The sequence below is a fragment of the Amblyomma americanum genome, chromosome 6 (genome assembly GCF_052857255.1).
Source record: "Amblyomma americanum isolate KBUSLIRL-KWMA chromosome 6, ASM5285725v1, whole genome shotgun sequence".
Taxonomy (NCBI): Eukaryota; Metazoa; Arthropoda; class Arachnida; order Ixodida; family Ixodidae; genus Amblyomma; species Amblyomma americanum.
In genome coordinates this window covers 170,168,158-170,194,568 of record NC_135502.1, presented here as the reverse complement: position 1 = coordinate 170,194,568, position 26,411 = coordinate 170,168,158, and the positions used below count along the sequence as shown (strand labels likewise).

General features: G+C 50.0%; 1 protein-coding gene across 1 annotated transcript in view; it reads left to right on the top strand.

The window, feature by feature from the left end:
* Nucleotides 1–26,411, top strand: part of nab (NGFI-A-binding protein homolog) — an 867,324-nt gene that overhangs the window by 189,881 nt on the left and 651,032 nt on the right. Inside the window, exon 4 of the mRNA XM_077628086.1 lies at nucleotides 16,900–16,980. Coding sequence (XP_077484212.1) covers nucleotides 16,900–16,980 — 81 coding nt within the window. The remainder of the gene's footprint in view (nucleotides 1–16,899; nucleotides 16,981–26,411) is intronic.

Sequence of the window (26,411 nt, the reverse complement as noted above, 5' to 3'; positions counted from 1 at the left end):
CACGAAACAACTAACTATTCAGAAAGCTCATGCCTCCCGTCGCATCGGATACAAGCAAATAAATTCTTTGACACCCCCCCCCCCCCCCCCCCCCCGCGGCGCAAAGAAAAAATAAAAAGAAACTTGGCTACGTGCCTCATCAGCCTGCCACTGCGGCAGGCTCACGGTACGGCGTGCAAGGCTCGTTTGGCCACCGCTGACGTCATCGCTTCGCACCGTTTGTTACTGCGTGGTGTAAACCTACGGGTACAAGATCCTGAGCATCTCCTCTTTCGCACGGTGCAGCGACCGGGCCGATGCGAACAGATGTGTTCGTTAAACCCAAGAGTGCTCTCGGGCATGTCCAGCGTAAGACGAAATCCCCGTGCTCGCCACCTACATCGCTGTCTGCTGCGGCCTGCCAGTGTGACTACTCCCGTACTGTAGAGGTCGGCGTGTATGGCGCAGAAGAAGGTTCCAACACAAATGTCAGGAACTGCAAGGAGGTGGCCTGAATTCGCTCTTTTCGAAAATTTGGAGCCAGCCTAATAGCAATGTTTCATGATCATGCTATGGCAGAAGAGTCAATTATTAACGTAAGATATCTATATAGGTGCAGTCATTGGTTTTTATACAGTTAGATGTTGACGACTGATAACACCACGCGCTGCCGCCGAGCGTTGTCTAGCACAACAAGCACTACCGCTACGCGCCCGTTTTTTGATCAGTGTGAAAATCAGGAAATCCGACTGGAAGCCTTCGAAAAAGACCGCACGATCCCACCGGAATGCTCTCAACGCGAGACGGGAACCTCCGTTTTTGGCGGGCTGCCTAGCGCCGCGCTTAGCGCGCCACCTGCCGACGTCACGGCCAGTCGCCCCGACTGCGTTTTAAAACAAAGGCCGCGGCCGGCTTCAGCGCGACGCCGAGCGGCGCCGCCACCTACGCTGCTGCAGCGCGCTTGCCGCAGACTGCCGTCGTCTGCTGCGGTGCCGGGGCGTTCTGTGTGCGCTTAACCGCGAGTTGCTCGTTTTCGTCGTGCCACGTGCTTCAAGGGTAGGATGCCTCTGCAGTTGTTGGCATTCTCGGTCTACGCGGGGTGTCCGTACTCTGCGCACAGTGTCCGAAGCCTGCCCCGGAGTGGATCATCAGAGCGGATCGAAGCGTCCCGCGGCTCGCTCAAGTGCGCTAGGTCTTCGCTCCATACGCGGGGCCCTGTTACCCCGTCGGTTCTTGTGCTGCCCAAAGACTGAAAATCTCCAGGATGTACGGGCAGCATCCAGTACAAAGTAGCTGTCCCAGGCGACCATGAAGGGGCCGCATGGAGCTCACTGAATTCAGAGCAAGGTTCCTGTGAAATGACTGTTGGGGCTGGTGCTTCCGAACCCTATTAGCGGGCATCTACCGTGCTGCTTTCAGGAATGAAGTTATGTCGCAGCTAAGCTAAATTCAAAGCGCCGGTCGGTGTTGTAACTGCATGATATATCTGGATCAATTTGGTGAAAGTGCCTAGCGGCCTCCTCTAGATGTGTTCTTCATTCGAATGCACTTTATCGAGAAACAGTGGTAATGCCAACGTGCGGCCCCCGCCAACGCTGTTCTCTAGGGCAGCAGAGGGTAGACGGCGCCCAAGTTGACCCCACAGGAGCGATTACCGAGGACTATGAGTAGCCGTCGCAGGATCCCGACACCGCCAGTGCACTTTCAACAGCAGCGACTGGAGAGACTGGCCCATGTTCACGGTACGCAGCTCGCCGCTCCAAGAGCTCCGCCAACTGGCGCTCGTGCACAACTCTGCAGCCGGCGTGAGTCCTTCCTTAGCGCACCAACACTCAACTGTTCGCATTCGTTTGCTTCAAATCTACGACTGCTCTGATTGGAACGGAAAGAATGCGCCTGCTTATTTATTGCGCCCCTACTCGCCAAATGGCAAAAACTGTTTGCACTTTTTTTTTCCTTTCACTCTTCTTGTACAAACAGACAACTTTAAAAACTTGCGCACATCCGCATTTTCTGAAAGGCCATGCGCCCATCGGACTGCCGCCACACGTTGCTGTCGTGCTCCCGTGTTCGCAGTTACGCATCTGCCACTTAGAGCGGTGTAACGCGTTCCGTATGCGCGACTTATGCACTTTGCCGCAGACATAAACTTCACGGCGAGCAACGTACCTCTTATAATCAGTGGTGCAGATGGCCCTTTCGTTGCTTAAACGACACCTTTCTTTGCGTATAGTGTGGTCGTCTCAGGCGGTGTTAGTATAATATACACCGTGGCGTCCCAGCTAACATAACCAAGCTTTCTAAAAGCACGCAGTGTCCTAGCCCCAGTAAAACCAATTTAGGGCTGTTGAGAGTCGCGCGTGGGTTAGTGTGCAGTGTTTTTTCGTTATCCACTGTTAACTAGTTGATAAAATCTAACTAACTACCTTTTCATTGCCGGCTTCAGGAATAACGTGTTAACTATGAGCCGGTAGATGTTTTGAAAAACAGCCGGCTGAAAAGTTTGCACCATCAGTACAATGGGTGACTTCAGTGCCAACGTAGGAGAGAAACAGGCTGGAGACGAGGCAGTAGGCGAATGGCATAGGCTCTAGGAATAGCAAGGGAGAGTTATTAGTAGACTTTCCAGAGATAAATAATTTACTCATCATGAATACTTTCTTCCGCAAGCAACAGGAAGTGGACGTGAAAGAGCCCCAAAGCTGAGACTAAAAATAAAATAGGCTTCATATTAAGCGCCCACCCTGGCATCGTGCAGGATGTGGAGGTCGTCGGAAAGGTGCATTAAAATGACCACAGGATGGTAGCGTCTCAAATTAGACTAGGCTTGAAGAGGGAACGAAAGAAACAAGTGCAGCGGAAGCCCATTAACGAGTTAGTGGTAAGAGGAAAAGTAGAGGAATTCAGGATATCGTTGCAGAACAGGTATTCGGCTTTAACTGAGGACGACGACCTTAATGTTCAAGCTATGAACGATAATCTCAGAGCTTTCATTACTGAATGCGCAGTAGAAGTAGGCGGTGGGATTGTTAGTCGGGATACTGGCAAGCTCTCTCTGGAGACGAAAGATCTGATTAAGAAACGTCAAAGAACGAACGCATCAAACCTTACAGACACAATATAGCTGGCAGAGCTATCGAAGTTAATACATAAGCGCAAGGTAGCTGTCGTAAAAACATTTAACATGGATATAATCGAGCGTTGCTCTAAAGAGGTAGTCTAAAACCGGTGGAGACTAAACTAGGCATCGGCAAAAGTCATATGTATGCGTTAATAGACAAATATGGAAATGTCATTAGTACCATGGATAAGATAATAAGGGAGTAATTACTCCTTGGCATCCGCCCAAGCGCGGCCATACGGCTACAACGGTATAGCTTTCCTTCGTAGCCGTATGGCTGCGCTTGGGTGGATGTCATTGAGTGATTACTCCCTTATTACAACTCTACCCCACCCTGGGGGGATTCCCCTAAACATTTGACCATGGATAAGATAGTTGAAGTAGCCGAAGAGTTTTAACGAAATCTATGCATTAGCCGATCTAATCAGGACATAAATGAAATAGGCTTTATCACACAGCAATAGGGCAATCTGTCAGTAACGAAAGGAGAAGTAACGAAATCCATAGGAGTAATGCAAAAGGGGAAAGGAGCTGGTGAGTATCAGGTAACAGCCGACCTGCTGAATGACGAAGGGGAGATTGTGCTAGAAAATTAGCCACTCTGTATACGCAATGCTTTATGACCTCGTGCGTACCAGAAGCATGGATGAACGCTAACATAATCGAAAAGATAGGAGATGTGAAAGACTTGAAAAATTACGCACCGATCAGCTTATATAATCCGTTGCCTATGAGGTATTTACTAAGGTAATCGCTAATAGAGTAAGGCAAACTTAAACTTTAGTCAACCAAATGATCAGGCAGGCTTTCGTAAAAGACACTTAACAATAGTCCATGTTCACAGCACCACTAAGGTGATAGAAAAATGTGCAGAATATAACCAGCCGCCGCACATAGAGAAAGCGTTTGACTCAGTCGAAACCTTAGCAGTTATGCAGGCATTCCCGAATCAGGGTGCAGAAGAGCCCTGTATAAAAATCCTTGAAAATAACTGCAATGGCTGCAGAGCTATCATGGTCATACATAAGGACAGCAATAACATCTCAAAGGGGGGTGAGGGGTGTCAGGCAGGGGGACGCGATATAGCCAATGCTGTTCACCGCCTGTTTACAAAAGGCACTCAGTGGCCTGCACTGTGAACAGGTTGTTAAGGGTGAAGGGAGAATACCTCAATGATATGCGATTCGCTGATGACATTTCCTTGCTAAGCCAGTCACGAGACTAACCGCAGTGCTTGTATTGATCAATGAGGTGGACAGGGAGAGCATAACTGTCGGTCTAAAAAGTAACATGCAGAAAACCAAAATAATGTTCAACATTCTGTGCAGGAGACAATAGTTTGAAATTGTTAGCGAGCTGCTGGAAGTGGTAAAGGGGTTGGGTTTACTTAGGGCAGGTAGTAACTGCAGATCACAATCACGAGAGCGAAACAAGTAGAGGAATAAGAATGGGGTGGAGCGCATTTGTCAGGTTCTCTCAGATTATGAATGGCAGCTTACCAATATGCCTCAAGAGAAAAGTATACAACAGCTGTATCTTACCGGTATTCGCCTACGGGGCAGAAGCGTCGAGCCTAACGAAGAGAGTTCAGCTTAAGTTAAGGACAGCGCAGCGAGCCATGGAAAGAAAAATGATAGGTGTAGCGTTAAGACACCGGAAGCGGGCTGAGTGGGTGAGGGAACAGACACGGGTTAACGAATCTCTAGTCGAAATCAAGAGGAAGAAATCGGCATATTCTGGGCATGCAATGCTAAGGCAATATAACCCATGGTCCTTAAGAGTAACGGAATAGTTTCCAAGAGAAAGCAACCGTAGCCGGGTGCGGCAGACAGTTACGTGGGTGGATCATGATGATGAAGTTTTCGGGGATTGGATGACCGCATCTGGCATAGGACAGGGTTAATGGGAAAGATATTTATTTAGTCCTCAAATGCCCCTTGGACAGGGGTTTCATGTGAGGGGTGGGCGCCTTCACAAAAGAAAATTTTCAATGGCTCTCCTGAAATTTGTCGCACTGGAGTGGTGAACCGCTTCTGCAGGCAGATCATTCCAGTCTTTCGCTGTTTGTGGAAAAAACGAGTGAAGGTGCGATGATGTACGCGCGTGCGGCCGCGGGTCTTGGAATGGCTAGTTTGGGATGAATGGTGGTGAGCGGGAGATATAACGCTGTCATCATTAGGAAAATGATAGAACTTGAGGTAGAGAGCGAGCCTGGCTATTTTACGTCGTGTTTCTGGACTGCGAAGATTTGCATTGGACTTTGACACTAGTATGGGAAGAATAGTCATGCAGAATAAATCGAGCTGCGGGGTTTTGGACAGATTCAGTGGAGTTAGAAAGATTAGTCTGATGAGGAACTGAGCATGCATATTCTAGTTTCGACCTTATAAGGGTCTTGCAAGCAAGGTTTTTACGGAAGGGGAGGAGAATTTAAGATTTCGCCTGAGAAAGCCGAGAGTGCGGTTAGCCTCGTTAGATATTTTCGCTATGTGAGAGGACCGCGAAAGATTCTGTGTTAAGATAAGTACTTGATATGAGATGTCACAGAGGATATTAGTGTGCTAACAAAAAAAAAAAAATACGTGGCCACTACGTGAGAATGGCGCCGGTGGAATGTAATTAATGACGTTTTGCTTACATTTAAAGACATTAACCATGTGTTACACCATTTTTCTACTGTTTGTATGGGAGAAGGGTTTGCCCTGCAGGGGGCGTAGTCAGGCTGTTGCTGCTGATAATTATAACCACTTCCTCAGCTTTGTGCCAACCTGAAAATAAAGCTACCATCCTGACAGGTGATATTTATCCCCAGTTCACACGCAAGGCCAAAGAAACGCGGATTTTGTTCTCTGATCCGTGTTTTGCAACACTAAGCAGCTACGTAGTCACGCTTAAGGTTGTCTTTTTAGCGAGTTATCTTTCAAGGCCAGTATAAGAGCCGCCTTACGTAAATCGTACCTGCCATCTTGCTGTCCCTGTTTCCTGCTGCACTGCAGTCAGCCTTGACGAGTAAGTGGCCACTGTCACTGCTGCGTGCCGATCTGGGAGCAGAAAGAAAAACTGTCTACGCTCACGCTATGCTGGCAGAGTCGGCGACAGCAGGTGCAATATCGTCGGTGGGTGTTTAATCTGAGCCTAACGCCTTCCACAAACACCGACACAGAGGCATTTCGAGGCGTTTGGTGTTGTGTTATCCGATGGCAACAGGAGTTGCCCGAAGCGCGGGCTGCATCCACGGAGTGAGGAAGAGGGCGCCCCATCCAAAGGCGATGATGCACGTGCAGGCGGCGCTCAAGTGATCGCGGAGGAGCTCTCAGGGTGGGTCTAGGCGGAACTTGCTGGAAACCATGAGGGTGACAGATCAGGGTCGCAGCGGACGTCGATGACTGCCCTCGGTCTTCACTGCCGTCACTGCAGCCATTGGTTCGCAATGCGGGGCTGTTGAACCCCTAGAAAAGTTCAACATTGGAAGCCACCTGCTTCAAAATTTGCGCAGTGCTCTGCTGGCTGAACCATGTGAGTCTCAGCGTCCACAAGGGCAGCAGCAATCTCGGAACGCGTGCTGTGGGCATGCCACGAGCATTCAAGCATGCCCTCGCTGATTGCTTCAACCCTTGTCGCTTGAGAAAGGTGTGTTAATAGGGACGGAAAGATGGGCTACTTGGCGGGGATTCATGCTGAAGCCACGCGAAAAACAAGGACAAAGAGAGCGAGAAGACACGGCATGAGCGCCTTGTCCTTGTTTTTCGCGCAGCTTCAGTTTGAATCAGGGTGTGTTGCCGGGCAAGTTGGTTGCTTACAATCATGCTGAAAATAGCAGCGCTCGGAGAACATGGACGAGGGCAAGGTGTACCCACTGCTTGGCTGATTTTCGTGGTCATTAGCTATGCGACAGGTTTTTTAAGGGGAGGGCCACGGTCAGTAATTCCGGAGCTGACGGTCTGCACTCAGTGGGGAACTTGGGCCAACTCTGGAGCAACCGCTTGATTTTCTCGGAGCAGCCGTTGCCAGCTCCTAAAAGATAAAGCTCATTGCTGGTCAGGGCTTGCTCCTTTGCCCTGAGGCTTGGAAGCGCCGTAGCTGGTACATTGCAATCCACTTTGTTGTCCCAGCAGAGTACCGTGGACACCTCTTCGCAGCATTACATGTCCGGTACAAGGTCACTCCCTTTTTCTCATCTGCTTTGAATTGGCCGACGCGCGGATTGCAAAGTCTCTGCTTTCGTTGCTTGAATTTCATTGCGGTGCATGTTGATACACCGGGCAGTGCAAAATGAGTGCGCAGTTCCGCTCGGGGCAATTTAGCCGCCGAAGTGTGTGCTAGATGTGTGGCATCTCCAACAAACAAGAGCGTGCCCTGTCGGGGACCCCCGCGACGGCTGGCTGCAGGTCGTGGCGGCAAGAACGAGAAGCGGCCGGAAGCAACTTCGGCCCCTTCAGTTCGAGACTCCATGAAGCGCACACGTCTACTGCGACAGTTCAGTTGTTCTTCATTAATCACTCAATGCGCACTGCACACGTTCCTTGTTCGTACCCGTTGCCTACGAGCGGGTGCGTACTTTTAAGACACTACCAGGACACACGAGGATACGGTATCATTTACTGACATTCATCTGCCGGGTACTCTGCGGCGATGCGCAGCCACTTCACCGAGGGAGCTGTGGTGCGCTGTCGTGTCTGCCTCTTCAGGCCCAATAGAAAAACTATAGGGCCATTTGCGCGGGGAATGCCAGCTACAGCTGAAGCATGCAAGCGTACTCCGATATACTGCCTTGTGTGTGTGTGTCTGTGTGCGTGTGCGGTCGATTCCATCCCGGATTGTTGCAGAAAAAGCACATCGAGGTTAGGCAGATATCGATTAGCGAAGTATAGCAAATATTCGTTTCATCGGGAAATTTTAGCGGATTGCTTGAGAGAATAATTAACCGGGAAATAAGCGAATTTCTTTACAGACTGGCTCAATAAGCTCCACATTGTGAAAATCCATATGACCGATTTCCCGGAGAAACACGGCTTTTGCCTTAGGAAAGGGCGAGGTAGAGGAACACCCGGTTTGGGACTACTGTGGGAGGCGCCTCAGCGCAGAAAAAGCCAGGGAGAAGCTGTTCTTTTTTTCGCCAGCTCCTTAGGGTATTCCTTGGAGCAGAGCGCCCTCTCTCTGCCTCGTGACAGCAGTAGCCCTGCCGGTGCGCAACCTGTCGAGACGTGCATGCGGCTACAGTGACGCCCTCCCTCGTCACTTTCTTGCAGCTCGTGCGGGGGCGTCTCCGGCGCTCTCTTCTTGCTCGTCGCGGCCCCTCTCTCCGCGTGCATCGATCCGCGCTGTTGCTTTTGCCCCCCGTCGGCGGAGAGGTCCGTCACGATGCGCGCATTCAGCGCCATTGTTTTTTTGTTTTTTTGCGTCTCCCTCTCCGCTCGTTGCGCCGCTGCGCGCTGCTTTTAAAAAGCGCCTGCGAGCAAGAAACGGCTCCCACCCCCGCAGCGAGCCATTCAAACAAATCCGCGCACGCACCAAAAAGACGCTCTTTTTGATGTGCGGGGGCGTTCCACGCCCGCAATTATGCTAATCTAATGTCGGCGCCAGCGGGTAAATTATTTTAATGAGGCTTTCTCTCCTGTGGCGGCACCCAGGCGCGCTTCTCTGCTGCTTGTCTTTGCGCGGCGCTCCCTTCTTCCCCGGCGAGGAGGGAGGGAGGCAGTCAGCAGCGCGCCCGCACACTAGTCTGCTGGCTGCTGCTGCTCTCGCTCCGTCGCCGGAGCCACGGTTCCGCTGGCGAACAACGTGGGCCGCGGGCTCGCCGCCTTCACAGTGAGTACGGGAGACTCGCAGGCGACTCCAGATGCGTGCTTCTGCGCTAGCCCCACCGCGCATGCGCACGATGGGTAATGGGGTGGCGATCCGTGAGTTAGTGTCCTGTGCAGTATCTGGACCTCTCCAAATTCATTCAACAGGAGCTTTCCAGCTTCACGCAGACAGACCAACAGCAGCTCGTGTATACGAGAGGAAATGCGTGCAGCCCCAACCGATATTTCCGCGGAAACTCTCCACAGGAGGAGTTTGTCCGCTCCGCAGGGGAGTGATTACTATCCCATCCCGCTTTACAGTTTTACTCCGGCTGGGCAGGAGTGAGGCAACTCTTAAAGACAGGAGTGAAAGGCAAGGCAAAACCCATCTCCCGCGAAAAGAATCGCTTGAATTCATTGCCTTCAAGGAGTTCACCCCTTCTTGAGATATTCTTGTCGGAAAGGTGGGAGGGATTGCCTCGCCATTAGACCCCCCAGAAAAAAAATTAAACCATGGCTACTTGACTACAGCATGCGAAGGTAACTGTTTCCACAGTTTCGCCCCCCTGATCGCCGCCTGCTCAACGCTTAGTGAGATCCAATTGAGTGAGCAGTATATTCCTTGTTGGGCAAATGACCTCGACTCCCCCTGCGGATCAGGCCGTCATCCGGGTGTCCTCTGGGCCCAGATTTTCACCAGTGGATGCATGTCCAGACATCCAGGGGGGAAAATGCGTCTCCCACGCATATACCGCTAAACCTGCCCATCTGCACCCACCAGAAGCCCACGGCGAAATCATTTTCGAAGCTGCAATGGGAAGTCAGTCAGTGTAAAGGGGAAATGTATAATCAAATGCGTCGACCCGTATTCGTCTTATCTGAGTTGTTCCCCATCGTGGCTCCCTATATTATCAACAACCTGTTGCTCAGAGACGTGTCGCCGCAGGAATTGAGGGTCCAGGAAACTGTGCGCCCGCCTGCATCTTAACTCGTGCTGCCTTTTCTCATGGCGTGCGAGGAGACGTCAGTGGTCTGGATGAGGAAATTGCTTGTGGAAAGTAACTGAATCAGATCACTAAGTACTTTCGTAGAAATATATCTACATTCCCATCAACAATCACTCCTCACAAAAAGTAACGATATATTGCATTGCAATAACCACGTCCAATAACCACGTCTTGGACAAAAAATTCATTGTTGCAAAACAGTAACGTACTCGTATAGAAATATTGAAGTTAAGGGTCTATTCTTTTTGACATGTAGCAAGGTCTTTTTCTTTTTTTTTCAGTGTCTCCATCGCTCTCATCGAGCAGCTAAAACTGCAATAGAAAACCAATGAGGAAAGCTTCTAAATTAAGATAGCAAAGACGTTAACAACAAAATAATTCAAGCCTCCCGATGGGAGATCTGCGAATATATGGGTTGCTATTGTGAGATCTGAAAATATATGGGAAAAAATGGCGCTCGTAAACTTTTTGGAGTTTTTTCGGAAGTACTTCTTTTTTACTTTTTACGCTTAGAGTGAACTGCATGGTAATGGTACCTCCCAGAAAAATTTATTTTTTTTTGTTCATGAATTCTTCGCTGGAGCAGCCGAGCTAAAATGGGGGTCTTTGTCTAACCCCCCTCCCCCTTCGTTTCCTTACTTTGCGCTGTGTCGCAGTTGCAACGAAGCGCAGGATTCACATCGCATTTCATCAATATGCAATTCTGGGGATATTCTTTGAAGATACGTTTCAGGGCGCTCCCGTGCCACTTTTTTTCGCCATCTTTTTCCTCTTCACTGTTGAGCTCGTCTGTGTAACAATAAACTGTACAGATGCGTTTAGCAGTGCACAGCAGTATTGTAAACTTTATGCAAAAAATAACAGATGAAAGGTCGCTAATTCGAGTGGTCAATTAAAGCCTTCAAAAAGTAATTTAGCCATTCCAAATGAGTAATAAATTACTATTACACTAATTTCCTACACTATTTTTGTTAGCATGAAACAGATATAGACGGATTGAATGAGCCCGTGCGGCTTCGTTGCTCTATTCTACGTTGCAATGAATACGCTGCTAGTTTTCACTAGCAGCCGTTTTTCCAAGTTTTTGTCAGATTCCTCGTGAAAGCCACCAGCGACACTGAAGACTCCTTCAATGTGCGCGCTGGGGGCAAGGGCAGAGCTGTAATGTAAAAAAAAAAACCCTGCGCGCCAGCTGTTACCGTTACACAAAGCGGTCCACTTCGTTGTTACTCGCGCTCTGAGGGCGACAAAGCCCAAGCTCGCTAATCATGGCATTCTGCTGCACCGTCACGAAGCAATGCGGTACACGGGGCTAGTCAGACGGAGGCTGCAGCGGGATTGCTTGTCCGAGTGCGCTTGCGCAACCATTCCGCAGCACGACCACTGTCCATGCAGCGATCGCACAGTAACATTCCGCGCTAACACTATCGTGTTTGCCACCATGCTCAGGTTCTCCAAGAGTGGTCGGAACTTGTTTTCCGAATAGACAGTAACTGGTTGCTAGCAATCGATTGCACAAAGAAAAAAAACCCACTGGCAGAAAGTGATCATTGGATTATAGAATTAAATGGAATTTATTACTAATCGATTACTTGCAGCGCTTTACAGTCACGTACACTGCCTTCTCTAGGAATGAACTACGTTTCCGAAAAGGAGCCCTGCAGCAGTGATGCCGCCTGTGATTTAAAGAGACTTCTTTGTTACGCACACTGATTCAAAGAGAGTTGCAGCTATATCGCTGCACATGAAAGGGAGCTTTTTGAAAAAATTCAAATTCAAGCAAATAAAATATCGGTATCAACTCAGTTTTCGCGGGTCTTCGCGGGTAGTAGTCCGGTCGACGGACTACTACCTCCTCGTGGTGAGCCGTGGGTAACGCTAAGAGTAGTCCAAGAGAGATGGAGATTGTGTTGCATAAGTTCTCCATCTCATTAGCCGGGCTCGGTTGGCGTGAGCCTGTAAAGCAAGCCGAAGGCTGTCTGAGGTTGTGTTCTCAATAACATGGGTGAGCTCTCACCCGAGGCGGCCCTACTGAAAATAGGGCTAATTCGTGCTCCCTAAAGGGGGCACGGCGCCTCGGAGCAGACGGTTTTTGGAAGGTGGTGATCCGCGGCCCCAACCAGAACATTGGCAGTTTCGCTGATGATGGCCTAGATTGACTGGGCCGTCTGTTCTCGGTGGCCGAACCGGAGGGTTTGGCTCCCTGGACGTAGTCTAAGTCTGCGACCGGGGCTATGGAGTACGTGAGATGCTCCCAGGCCGGGTAACCGTGGGAGGGGTAGCGTCCTCCTGTAACCCAGCGGGCGGCGGGCCTCGGCGATGAAGGCCCTAGGCTTAACGCTGGGAGCAGTTGCGTGCTCCTGTAACCCAGTCTATTGGGGGCGACTGTCATTGGTGAACCTGGCAAGGGCTGTGGTGACCCTCTCCCTCTCACCGAAAGCGAGAGAGTTCATACGCCACGGCAGCTTAGGGATAGGCTGCTGTGGCTATGTCTCAAGCCAATACGCTACAGGGAAATCCCGCTGACTAAAGTCATCAGGGGTAGGGGCGTCCCTGTGTAACCCGAGCCCTACCATCACTCGGGAGCGCTGCTTGGGTCTGTCCTCGGTCCCCCTCCGGGCAACCAGGGCCATCTCTGGGAAACGCTGAGGCCTGCGGGCGTCTCAGTAGACGAAGAGACCGAGGGCGAAGCGAAGGCAGGACTGGCGCTTGCGTCCCTTGAGAGCCTGTGAGTAGTACTGCTGTGAGACCATAGGGGTGTGGGATGAAGCCCACACTCGCACTTACCGGCACGTAGGCGGTAGGTCCTGACTTAGTACACCAGGCCTGGCGTCAAAGCCAAGACGCTTAATAAAATTTCGTAGAATCGGGCTCTCGCTTGGAGTGCGGCACGAAGAGATTACCCGAAGTCGAGGGCGCTTCGGCGTCTGGCAGGGGTGCGCAGCACGGTAGCGCACCACGGGGAGTAGCGACCCCGCCTATCCGAAGCTCCTGGGTTGGACCCAGACACGACCAACGAGGTGGCAGTAGTGGACCAGCCCGCCACGCTCGATGGGAGGGCTTTCGGGCCCGAGGATGACCAAACCTAAATTGGTACAAGAGCAGTCTCTGGTGTGGAGGTCCACCAGTTGTCGAGCTTTGCTCCAACTTATGGGACTTGCTTCTTGGGAAGTGGTCTGGCCCCGGCCTACTCCGTGTATGGCTGGGGAGAATCTTGTGGCAGACAGAAAACTACTCATCGAAGCGGTGACCTTGTGGTAAAGCATCCGCCTCGCATTCGGGAGGTGCTGGGTTCGATTCCCAGTGCCGCCGGGTGCCCACCGGTTTTTAATGGGTACAAGATTTCCCCCGGCCTGGTGCTCGGCTCTTCTGGGTGAGATGCCTGGGAAAACGGTCTTGACCACAGTTGCTCTGATGGATCAGCGATAAGTGCCGCCGTCAACAACGTTAAATCGGCCTCGTGCGGTAGAAGCCCATTAGTGGCCCTTTTTTTTTCTCACAACGTCGGGCACCCGAAAAGCCGGACTAGCCCATGACCGTAGTGATACTCTGGATCGCTTTTGACGAAGGACCATAGTGTTTGAACCTGACGCTGGTTAGAGCGTACGAGTCTTGAGTCGAACTCTTCACTGGGGAGTGAAACACGAACCACCTTTGCAGGTTGAGTTGTTCGAAACTGGGTTTGCCCCCGAAGGCGCGCAGCGGGGTTTGCGGAGCCTCCTCCAAGCAAACACCCCTGAAGAAGCCGGGCGCCGGGCCGGGAATGGCTTGTAACCATTTTTACCGGTGGGTGTCCGGCGGTGGGTTTCGAACCAACCACCTCCCGCAGCCGAGGCGGACGCCCACACCACTAGGCCACGACTGTGGTAATTTCCCTCCCTGAATGGCGCCGTTGGGTGGAACCAATCAGAGCCTCTCTGAGCACGTCGGTTAAGTTTGCACACTGTGGCTGCCTGTTCTAACTCGTGTTCGCTAAAGCTTGCAGTCCCCCGTCAAGCTCCTCTGGTTGAACGCAAATCGCGAGCTTCTCCTGCGCACGCGCAGCTGAGGCTCAAACCACAGATGGCCGCAGCTGTCAAAGACGCACCTGACACTTGCATTTATTTCTTTAACGTCAATTCCTTGTGAACCACCGGTGAAAGCGGCACTGTTTGCCAAAAGTGATGTCCACCTTTTAATTTTGGGTGTGTTTTGTTTGTTTTTTCTATTTATATTTTATTTGTGTGAACAGTTTATTTTCCGAGCTGCGAATGCACACATTCGGTTCCAGTGGTCAGCAGTCTTCTCTCACGTAAGCTGCAGTGTACCTCGGGAAATGCGCATTCAACTGGCGACAGTGCCGCTACCTATCTGGGTCAAAAAATTTTCTGAAAAAAAATTCAGACAGACGTAAGGCAACCTATTTCTTCTTCTCATAGCCCACCCTACAAATGTGGCAGTGAGACCGCGTTGTACACTAGAGTCCGTGAATTGAAAAAAAAAATTGAAGGAGGCACTTAAGGTCCGCCTTAAGGGATGACGCGATAGCGTAATGGGTTAACTGCAATATATATGCAGAAGGTCAATCTCTACATTACATTCATAGATTCCTGGTACTCCTCATACCCTTCCTGGCGCAGCGGTGCAGCGTTTAAGCGATGCACGACTGCCCTGCGATGGCAGGTGCTCCCAGCGGTGGACCCAGGTTGCTCTTCCGAGCGACCAGCTGACTTGCGCTTGGCCAGTAATGCACGGTACAACATGAGCAACAGCTTCTTCAAACTTCCCGCGGTGAGGACAGTTTATGGTATCAACTTAATCCACAGCTTTCTAAACACGGACCCATCTTTTCTGGACATCATACAGCAATTGACATCGCCTGGGAGCTTTAAGAAAGCCTTGAAAACTTGCATGTTGTCTTATTCAACGCCATGAGTATTTTCTGTCTTTCATGCCCGAAATGTACACATGTTCAAAACTTGCATTTGTTTACATTGCCATTTCCATAACAATTTAATGCAGCACTTGCCGACCAGTGCATAGGTGACAAGGCCCTATCCAGGTAGAGAGCGTCTGCCCTTTGCCCGGTTGTCCAAGATCAATTGTGTCTGAAAGAATGTCCCAAGTGAATCAGTAAACAAATTTAACTGCAACCTGCCATGGTGGGCATTTTGCTCACTATCCGGTGGGAAGGCTGTGACGATGCCACAAGGTCACGTAACCTACGTTGCCCACCTGCCTCCTAGGATTCTCTCTGAGCACCGACAACGCCGACGGCGGATTTTCTTGTTAACTGGGCCTTTGACGCTATCGCGTTAAAATTCAAATTCTTTGCCACTACTGGTCGTAACTACTGTTCGCTGAAACTACTATTCCGCCAAAGGCAGTAGGTACAAGGAGACTGAAATTGCAGGAAGCAGTCAGAGTGCCCTTTTGCTTCGCCGTGGAAACAGGCCGCCCACCAAATGAACGCTCCATATTTCAGTGGAGACATGGGCAGTGCTGTTCTAAGCAGTAAGCATAGATGGCTAAGCAACCTCGTTCGGTGTGCGCCTCAAGCGGTTAGTTGACGCACCGTGTTATCTGCGTCCCCGCTAGCGTAATCTGCGTGCCAGCACACGCAGCGCAAGTGTGCGTTGCTCTCAGTCATCATGTACCAGAAAGCATGCACGCGTCAGCCCTCTTCTGGACTTTATCCACGACGCTAATCTCCGAGTCGAGCCTGAAATGCAGATAACGGACAGGCGCTGTCGCAATGAATGCAGGCATGCCTCTACACCTGTAAGAGCTGCGGCTGCTCCAAGTCGACCTCGGAAGGGCAAGGATGCCGTATTTGTTTCAGCCTGGAGCCAGTGGAAGTTCTTCCAGAGCACTGACGTCCAATGTGTATCCACACATTGGTCTTGAGCGCTCCAACAGCGGCGCCCTCTGTTGGGCACTTATGACAATCGCCGAAGCCTGGCGGTGTACTGCTCTCGAAGACGAGGATTTGAGCATGACTCACGGGAGCGTGCAAGCGAAATAAGGTCAAGTTTCGATCCCACATGGAAATTACACAAGTGTATACTCCCTGGTATACGGCAGCCAAATCCTGCTTCGATGAGCGCACGCGTCATCGGCTGTGGTCCCCGGGCGGATTTTTTTTATTTCTTCTAAATCTGGTGGGGAATTTCGCTTCGCCGCAGTCCTCTTTCAGGTGACGTGGCTACTTTATCTAAGAGCATCCTCGATCACCTCGCACCGGGTGCGCCCCGGCGAGGGACAACATCGAGGACAAGGTGCACCCCGCGTACATGCAGCGCCGCCTTCAGGCTGCCTCGATGCGCGCTCCCCCCTCCGCCGCTCCGAGCGCGCGCTTTCTTTTTTTTAAGCCGCCTTTCTTCTGGCGCGCGCATGTGACTGTAAACAGGTGCTCCGGTCACAAGCTGCGCCCTCCGCTCCCATCGTTTTCGACTTCATCCTCGCTATCAGACGAAGTTGACAGCAGTTCATCAATGGCGGCCACCATCCGTATTCTCTGCTCCACCGCGTGAGACTGCGCGCAGACACGACCAACACAGAGCGGCTTCTCCGCAGCACGCGTCCCGCAATGCTTGCCGGGATTGCACCCTTGCGAACCGTCCATTTTCCGGGTGCGAGTCGGGGCAACGGAAAGCTGACCTGGCAGGGTGCGCTTCCGGTGATCGAGGACGCGGGTGTGCACCGGTGCAGTGGATACAAGGTGCGCACCAAGGCGCCCCGGTGCGCACCGGTGAGCGTGATCGAGGATGCCATAAGAGAAGCCTAGCACTGGGCCGCAGAATATTGGTTGACGGATGAGGTTAAGAAGTTTCGAGGGATGAGGTAACCGTTGCTGTCACAGGACCGGGTTAATCTAAGCGATACTAGTGGGCATAGTCAGGCTGCTGCTGATGACGATAAATCGGAAAGGTTCTCCAGTCAGTGTATTTCATACAGCGCCGCATGTCGCGTGACGATCCGTGTAAGTGAAGTCCTCTCACAGCGTGTCGCTCTCTCCCTGTGTACGCAGAACTATGCTCGCGGTGCAAGCGGCAACCCCAAGGCGCCCTCGCTGGCGGACAACTACATGCAGCTGTCCCACTTCCACCAGGTATGTGAGTGCCCTCTTCGCTGCGAAATTGCCTCCTGGCCATCCTCTGAAGGCGAGCAATGGATCAGCGCGGCTCACGCACATCCTCCCTTGAGAACGTGTGTATATATATATATATATATATATATATATATATATATATATATATATATATATATATATATATATATATATATATATATATATATATATATATATATATATATATATATATATATATATATATACACATACACGCCGACGTGTTAGCACCAGTCGCACTGTTTTCTTCTCGGTGGTGTTTACTGAAGAAAAAATTCAGGGGGGCACTTTGTTGACCTAAAGTGCGGTGAGTTCACCGCACTTTAGGTCAGAAAACTGCCTCCCCTGAATTTTTTCTTTAGACAAGAAAAATTTCTTTAGACAGTCTATGGACTGTTAATGGACTTGTCTATAAAGTCTATAGACAGACAGTCTGTAGACTATGAACAAGCAAAAATAAATATCTATAGGAAAGCAATAGAGTCTATAAGAAGTCTGTAGACTGTCTATAGAACATTTTTGTAAGGGAGGCGAAAGCCTTCCCCGCAGTTTTGCTGCTTGTGTTGCTGATGTGTGGTGAAGATGTTGATTAAAGACTACAAAGAGTTTTTAGGCGTCCAGATCGGCGTTCAGGAGGCGTCTGGCTGCGAGCAACTGCTTCCACTTTGGAGGACGCTTAAACTTCGTCTTTAAGATTGGGACGCGACTGCGTGTTGCAGCGTGTTGCCAAGGGGGTCCGCGGAACGCCACCGCATGTTCGGCGCGACGCCTTTCCCGTTGGACAATTTAAGGAAAGGGAATAGAATGAGAATGTATTAGAATGAGAACAGGTTATAATACGCGACGATAACATTTGAACAACTGAAAATGATAACGTTGGGCTCATCGCGCCAAACAACATCCTTCGTCGAATCGGATAGCTTGACTACGAAGTCGTTCTAAACGGTGTTACTGCCTCTCTGAAACTGAAGATTCGATAGAGTGAAAAACTGATGAACTGAAGATGCGAGTTAACTCGATTTTGCTTGACGTCAACCCTCTCCAAACTTGTGAGAATGACAGTTGTGGCTGTCAGCCTCGTTTCTACTTTTGTTTTCTATTTGTGTTCTGCATATGCGTGCCCAGACCTAGTCACCAACAAAGGTTGTGGTGGTATTTTTAACCATAGAAAATAAGCAAAGAATATTGAGGGTCTTGGTCGTACAGTAGGCGCAGATGACCAGTTATTTTTAGACTCATCATTGGTCCAGTTGTTGAATAACTCGAGCGCACAACTCCGCAGCGGACTTCTGCCTGTCCTGCTCTTGGACCAGTGGGCTTACGGGAAACGTATACATATGTATGTCCAAAAGGAACTGGGATATGCCCGGGGAAGAAGCAGAAACAAGGGCGAACGGCGTAAAGCCCTTGGTTCTGCTCTCTTTCGGCGCCTGTAGGCGGGAGAAAATATTAGCGAATTTTAGAATATGAGAGCCCAACGCTTCGGGGCCCCAAGGAAACGACGGGCCTCAACGATACGGTTGCATGGACCGGGCGCTTGAAAGCAAGTGTTGCCTCTTGGCAGCGGTGCGAGGCCTGGGGTTGTTGACAGCAGTGCCATTAGGACTAAGAAGAGAAATCCCACAAGGTAGAAATATAAAATATGAACATTTTTTTATTCGTGTATTGGTGTACTTTTCATCAGCACTAAATTAGCGCATAATAAATGGAAACAGGCAATATACAACTAATGGTTTTGATCTTTTTTTTATTGCTTTCCACGTGGAACGCAATCATTGCCTTCATGAATGTGATTATTTTTTCGTTTTAATTGAGTGCGCATAAATAAAAACTGCTAAGTAAACAATAAAAGCAGTGTGTTAGCGAAATGCTAATTCTTTGTGAGCGCTTTTTGTGCCAAAATCGTAAGCCTGTTTGAACCTGCACCGCTCTCTGACGTCTCGTCTCCGTGCATTGTAAACATGAGTATGACAGTATATACCCTATAGCGTAATAACCAAAGGACAGCCTTTCTGCTCAGAGTGTGGCGACGAAACGAGGCGTACATGTACTCGCTGAGCCTGTGCTAATGCGGAAGCAATCTTAAATGTTGGCTAACTTTATCACAAAAAGTTTGTGCTGCGGCACGCTTCTTCAGACAGAGCAAACGCTTCGCTTCCCTTTGGCTTGGCGAGAACGTGAGTAGCGGCAACGAAGAACGAAGAAGGGCGACAAGTGCCTTACGTTCTGCCCATGCGTATCTCGATGCCCATGAAACATCTTGGGGCTTCGGGCCCCAATTCTGAAACTGTCCTGGAACCTGCGCTGAGAGCTGGTGGGAAAGCTACTCCGTGCCACTCACGTGGAGGAAAGTGAGTGGCATACGTTGCGCTGGTCTGATTGCGCCAGGTGTTTATCAAAAGTGGAATGTTCGGCGAAGACGAGGAAATGGGGCTGACTGCCTTTTATGAGCGCACTGGGAAAAAATATTGGACCTCGCATTGTTCTAGAAATCATTCGCGCACTTAGTAGGCAGGAACGGACCTTTGCCAATGACGACGCCTGGATGGGAGACAGAGAGCGGAAAGGGAGGGCGTTGATGAGTAGGATGCGCGATAACACGCGTCGCCCTGTGAAACGCAACAAGCTCTCGTCAAAAGCGCGCGCGCGCTTTAATTAATGTTCACCGCGGTGATGGATGGTTTCGCGGAACTTCCAATCGGTTCTCCCGCATCAGAGCTCAGCCAGCGCCCTGCTTGGTAAACAGTGGCGACTCTTGTTCTTTGCTTCGCTGCGCGGCCACGCTCACTGTGCGCCGGCGCTTTTATTAGACCGATAACCAGTGTTCCTCGCAAGAAGCCATCGATCACCCCACTGTCCCCTAATTGCCAAAGTTTTGCATTCCCTCCAACTTTCACACTTGGAATGCTGCTTTTCGGTGGATATACGTACAGTTTCGTTTTAAAATGTTTGGTTCCGCTCAGGGCGATTAATCTCTCAACCCACATCGTTGATATATTTCGTTCCTGCGGAGCTCTCGATCGGCGCTTACGTTGCTCGAATTTTATTTATTTCTCTCGGAAGTCTCGATCACTCTCGGAATGCTGCTTTGCCACTGCCCGGAGTGCGTGGCCAGAAATTACAACACTGCCGATGGCCGGCATCAGCCCAGCCACGTTCGCTGCAGGGCAAATGTCAAATGGATCTGCAATGTGAGGTGCTGTAAGAAATAAACAAATTACTGTTCGCGAAATACAAGCCCAGACACGCCTCTGCCTCGCGTCGTGGTCGCATTTAGCATTAAAGTGGTTCAGTGACGCGCGGACATCCAAGGGCGTCTGAATGGAGACAGCGCCGCTGGACAGTGCGCTGCAGTCTGCGCTTGTCGAGAGAAATGCCCTTGCCGCGTAAACGGAAGCGAACACGAAAGAAGAAGCGTGCTGGGACTTTGCAGCTCCGTGCCCGCATCGCCCAGCCGCGTCTCGGGGTTCCCGTACAGGGTGCGCGGAACCTCCCCGGGCAACACACAACAGTGGCGAGCCTGTGTGCACGCATCGCCCTCCTCGAGCTGCTACTGCTTGCAGGGAAGGGAACCCCGATCGAGGATAACGCAACGTTGCCTGCGCCGCGCACGATTCATTAGTGCGCTTATTTGTTCATATACGCGGAGTACTCGTTCGGACTATGCATAATAGACGCAAGTTTGCTGACTTCTTTGCACACTTGTAAATAGTGCAAATAGTCCCCCCCCCACCCCCCCCCCCCCCCGCCCCACTGCTTTCTGGCTGTCGCTCTCCTCTGCAGTTCACCTCACTATCCTCTCAATCTTTCTTTTATTTCCGCCGGCCGAAGCTCGGGTGTTTAAAGTGTTAGACAGCCGTTGCCGCGGCCGGCAACATCTTTTCCTTTCGTTTTATTTTACTTTTGTAATAAGCCTGCCAAGAAGAAAAGCGCCCAACAGCAGCCCAGGAACCATCCCATGTAAGTGGCCCTCGAGCCATTTGCTTGTAGCCTCTGAAAAAAAGCGCTTCACGGCTGCACTATTTAATACTTGTGCCATGCAAAACTAAACATTCATCAGTCATCACTGACGTGGCGCGTCTTATTTCACTTCATCGCTTAGCGTTGTTTTCTAATCAACATGCAGTCCATTTACGTGATGTAAAAAAAAATCATAGAACCACTGAAACCTGCTGTGCAGGAAAGTTCCATTTCGTCACTGAGCTTAAAAATGGCGAGGTGGCTCAAATAGGTCAGGGCACGGATACACCAGCGTATGGTACTCGACGTTCGTCGCCAATCTGCGCAGACTATCCGCATCTCCTCAGGGTGCAAAGCCTAGCGCTTCAGAAAACAACAACAACAACAACAACAACAACAACAACAACAACAACAACAACAACAACAACAACAACAACAACAACAACAACAACAACAACAACAACAACAACAACACACACACACACACACACACACACACACACACACACACACACACACACACACACACACACACACACACACACACACACACACAACACACACACACACACACACACACACACACACACACACACACACACACACACACACACACACACACACACACACACACACACACACACACACACACACACACACACACACACACACCACACACACACACACACACACACACACACACACACACACACACACACACACACACACACACACACACACCACACACACACACACACACACACACACACACACACACACACACACACACACACACACACACACACACACACACACACACACACACACACACACACACACACACACACACACACACACACACACACACACACACACACACACACACACACACACACACACACACACACACACACACACACACACACACACACACACACACACACACACACACACACACACACACACACACACACACACACACACACACACAGTAGGTAACAAGTGCATGTCAGCAATCAAATACGTTCGCTGCTTTGTGTGCGCTATGTTTGGTTTTTTGTAGCTTCCTAAGTGCTGGGCGTTATGAAGTCAGTCGCATCCATTGCAATTCAACGTATTCGCTTCCAAGTGCCGTGCGTCTTCCTTCATGTTGTGCTAACCCTAACCCTTTCGTACAGCGACAGCTTTCATCAGTATGCCATTGCTGGAGCCCACTAAGACATTTAGAGGTACCCCTAATTTGAAATACCTACTCTAGCCAATGCCCCACCAATTAGCTCAACCATTGAAAAGAAAACACACATTATAGTATTGTGCATAGCACCACCACATTCACACATAACGATAGAAATTTCAATCCAGCAAGGACAGCCTGCAAGGCGGATATTAAGCAGATTCACCCAGCCCACAGGATAACCATTTAATGCAAATCTTCTGAACAGTTTGAAGCAGACTCATATACATATACCGATAGCTCAAAAACTGAGTCTGGATGCGGTGATGCATTGGTCGTTTTAACGAACATGGGAGAAAATCATACAGAAATATTTAAACTTTCATGTAATATCTAGAACTGCAAAGCAGAAGCTACCGCAATAATTAAGGCAATTGAATGCATTAAAACAACAAAAATACATTCAACCATGGCTGCATATTAACTGATGATCTCTCATGCCGTAAAGAAGTACTTAACCCCACAAAACATAAACCCTTTCATAAATGCCATTAAAATCAAGTCTACAAGCATTGAAAATACATATGGTGAAACGTTCTACGCGATAGCGTATACAGCTGGTTCGGTAGAAAAGCCTTCGGCGTAGCAGTACTAGTCGGCACCTTCTGTCGGATAGTAACAAAAATCGTATCGTGGTAATTTGCGCTTCTAGTGATTGATGATTGATTGGCGTGTGATAGGCGATGGTGAGTTAATGAAATATCGTAAATAATTGATTAGTTTCAAGAAATGAGAAGATGAAAAAAAGAATGGAAAAACGGGGTTCAAATGTGTCAAAATGCTCAGAATGAAAAGCCAATGCTTGATGATGCTAATGAAGAAAGTTTTGAGCGTGTAATTGATCAAATAACTAGTTGGAAGGATTGAATGAATTTAAAAATGCGTTTAAGGGTGACGAACTGCCCAAAATGGAAAGCCAGTGTTTGCTGATGCTAATTATTGGCGTATCTCGTCTTCCTAATAAAGTAATCATCTGAAAAAAAATTCTAAACAGTCGGATCAACATCAGATGACGCATCAAACGGCGTACGCTATCGCGTCAGCTCATAAGCGTAGTATAGGATTGCTCCAACGTTTTTATATGTAAAAGCGCACATGAGACTAAAATATAACGAATTAGCCGACGAAGCAGCTAAGGAAGCAACCACGACGGGAAGTGTGATAAAGATTCTCGCCACTAAAGCGTTTACAAAAGACAATACATATACAGGTGCATCCTAAATGAGCAATCGAATGGCACAAAGAAAGTGCAGATACAAACGCACACCAATGGAGCCGGCGCCTTCGGCCCCATTTTCCCACTAACTTCTATACTTGCCAGGGGCATGGCCGCTGTTCTTTTTACTTTTATTAATTCCTCAAAGCAGACCACGGAACAAGCGAATGTGGCATTCAAGCAGGAAACGTTGATCATTACTTAACGAACGGTTCACGCCCGAAAAAAGAAAGGAAAGCTCTCACATATAAATTCCCAGATGTGTTAGCCCATAAAAGAGAAACGATAAAAGATAAGGCAACATACAAAGCAGTAGAATCTATAATTCAAAAAAATATTTACAAATACCGATCAGGCAGCCTGTACATAATAATAAAAGACCAACCATAGCATGTATCGCTGAATTTCACCCTCCATCACAGCTCTACTTGTCTGTTTTTCATTTCTCTGAATAAGTATTCGTTCCCGTTTCATATGTCCGACCCCCTTACTTGTACCACTCCCATATTCCCTCTGCTTCCAAATCCCACTTCCCTGTCACCTTCTATGAGAAATAAGGAGTCTCAAAACAGCACCATCCATGCATCCAAGACCCAGACGGGAAACTAGGATAACTTGTGCACCCAAGCCGGTCCTACCACCAGAGCGGGCTGCGCCATCAGGCCCCACCAACGGCGGTAGCCAGTGGACAAAGATTACCTTAAAGTCAGCCGTTAGAGAAATATTCACAGAGACAGCTAATTACAGTGTGGTCGCAATGCGACAGCATTAGAACCCTTTGATGTCCACACACAACCAGACACCTTCTCGGTTCATCAGGCCGGTGGTTATATGCGTCTAGAGACGGTGACATGGACGCAATGAAGATACATCGGAACTTATAGTTGTCACTTCAGGTCTGGCGACGTCACTACGCATCCAGTGCGTTATGTGACCGACGACGCATTCTTTTTTTTTTTTTGCCGATTGGCCTTGTAGTGCTTTCTGTGGGACAGACAAAAGACTACCGCCACACCGGAGCGTCCTGAAGACGAAGGGACGCGTTCCCCGTCGGTCAAGAAGGGGCGCGCACCTCGCCAGCGCCGCTCCCTGCTAATGCCTCAGACAGGGGCGCCCCCAAACGGCTCCCGGCGGAGTAGCAGCAACAGCGGCGCATAGGCTGCCATATCTACGGGGCAGAGCGCGCGCTCTTCCAAAGCGCCATAATGTTTCCGCGGACAAAAAAAAAAAAAAAAGGAGCGACACGCGCCGGCCGGACGAAAAGCAAATCCCGTGGAAACGTTTCCATGGCAACGGGTGCGGACCGCGGGAAGCGAAAGGGTTGGCGCGTATTAAAGCCCCGCTTGTGCATCGTCGTCGGCCCCGCCAGAGGGGCGAAAAAAAGAAAGAAACGCTGGAAGAGGGAAAACGAGAAAGAAACAAAAGCGGGGGCGCCTTTCGGGCGTGAATAATTCAGGCGACTCCTGAGCGAAGACAGCACGGGGTTCCCTGCAGCGACGCTTCAAAAGCGGTCAACATGCGGGGCCAACAGGCTGCGCGGTGCTCTGAAAGGGCATAACACGTTTGTTTGGAGCCTACACGCCGATGTTTCTTTGCAGCGCAATACGCAATTGCTGCTGGGAAAATGTGATTTCAAATTCTGGCATATTCTTTCCTGCCACCAAAATCACAGCAGTGAGGTCAAGACACTCGGCCATCATTGCCTGGTAATGAATGGCGGTGTGGCCTGGCCTCTTTGTTCCAAGCGCCAGAAAACAAAACAAACTGTCTCCGCTTCGCCACAGTCTGCTTGTGAACATGACCGGCTACGCCTGCGCTTCTGTTTGTCTCAGCATTTTCCAGTCTATTGAAGCTCCTTCTTGGGCGAAAATGTCATTAGAGCTCGGCAGCCTGTCGGCCAACATGAGTGTGTGCTCATCGTCCCTTTAATGACGCCACCTCGCTCGAGGGCGATCCGACGGCGAAGCCGCTGGCAGGCGCAGGGATGACGCCACCTGCAGCCACGCAAGAGCTCGGCGCGTCTCAGCGGGGAGCAAGAGGAGACTGCGTATATTTGGAACGGACGCGAAATTTAGTTTGGCCCTTCTTCTTTTCAGAAAACTGAAAGTTGGTTTTTGGGGAAAGGAACTGGTGCATTATCTGTCTCACATATCGGCGGACACCTGAACCGCGCCGTAAGGGAAGCGATAAAGGAGGGAGTGAAAGCAGAAAGGAAGAAAGAGGTGCCGTAGTGCAGGGCTCCGGAATAATTTCGACCACCTGGTGATCTTTAACGTGCACTGACATCGCACAGCACGCGGGCGCCTTAGCGTTTCGCCCCCATCGAAACGCGGCCGCCGCAGTCGTGTTCGAACCCGGGTACTCCGAATCAGCGGTGGCATTACAATCGCTTTCGTTGGCTCCGTAATTCGCGCGCACTTCTCAAGTGAAGGAGGGACTATGGAATTACTCATTTTCTTTTTTCCTAGCACGAGGTAAAAGAGCATGTATGACAAAGTCGGCCTCTGCGACTGTGCAGAAGTAGCTGCTGCCAAGTTCGCTACTGTCTCAAGTATTAATTACTGCAGTTGCGGGCCACCGGCCACTGCAGAGGCACCGGTTTGGAAGACTGCATAGGCTCCGGTCCTAGCGCTGCGATGAACGTCTCCGCAAGCGGATGTCTATTTTTGGGCCGGCCTGTGGGGACGGACGCCCCTTCAGAAACGATGGTGCTGATCGCATCAGAGGAAGCACGCAGTTGGCCACGTATGCCGAAAGCACGTGCGCACGTGGAACGTGGCCAAGGAACAGCGCAACTAAGGCTTTATTGGGACACCATTTCGTTGCACCTGCGCGCATGTGCTCTGGTCATGGACGATCGACCAACTCGTCAATAATCAACTCTGCTAAGTTCCCGCAGTGCTGGGCATATAGAATTGTCCACAACGCGCATAATGTGCCCACCGTCGTGAGCTTTTTTGAGCCTGTCTCGAGAGGCTTGCTTTCATTCACTATGTGGCT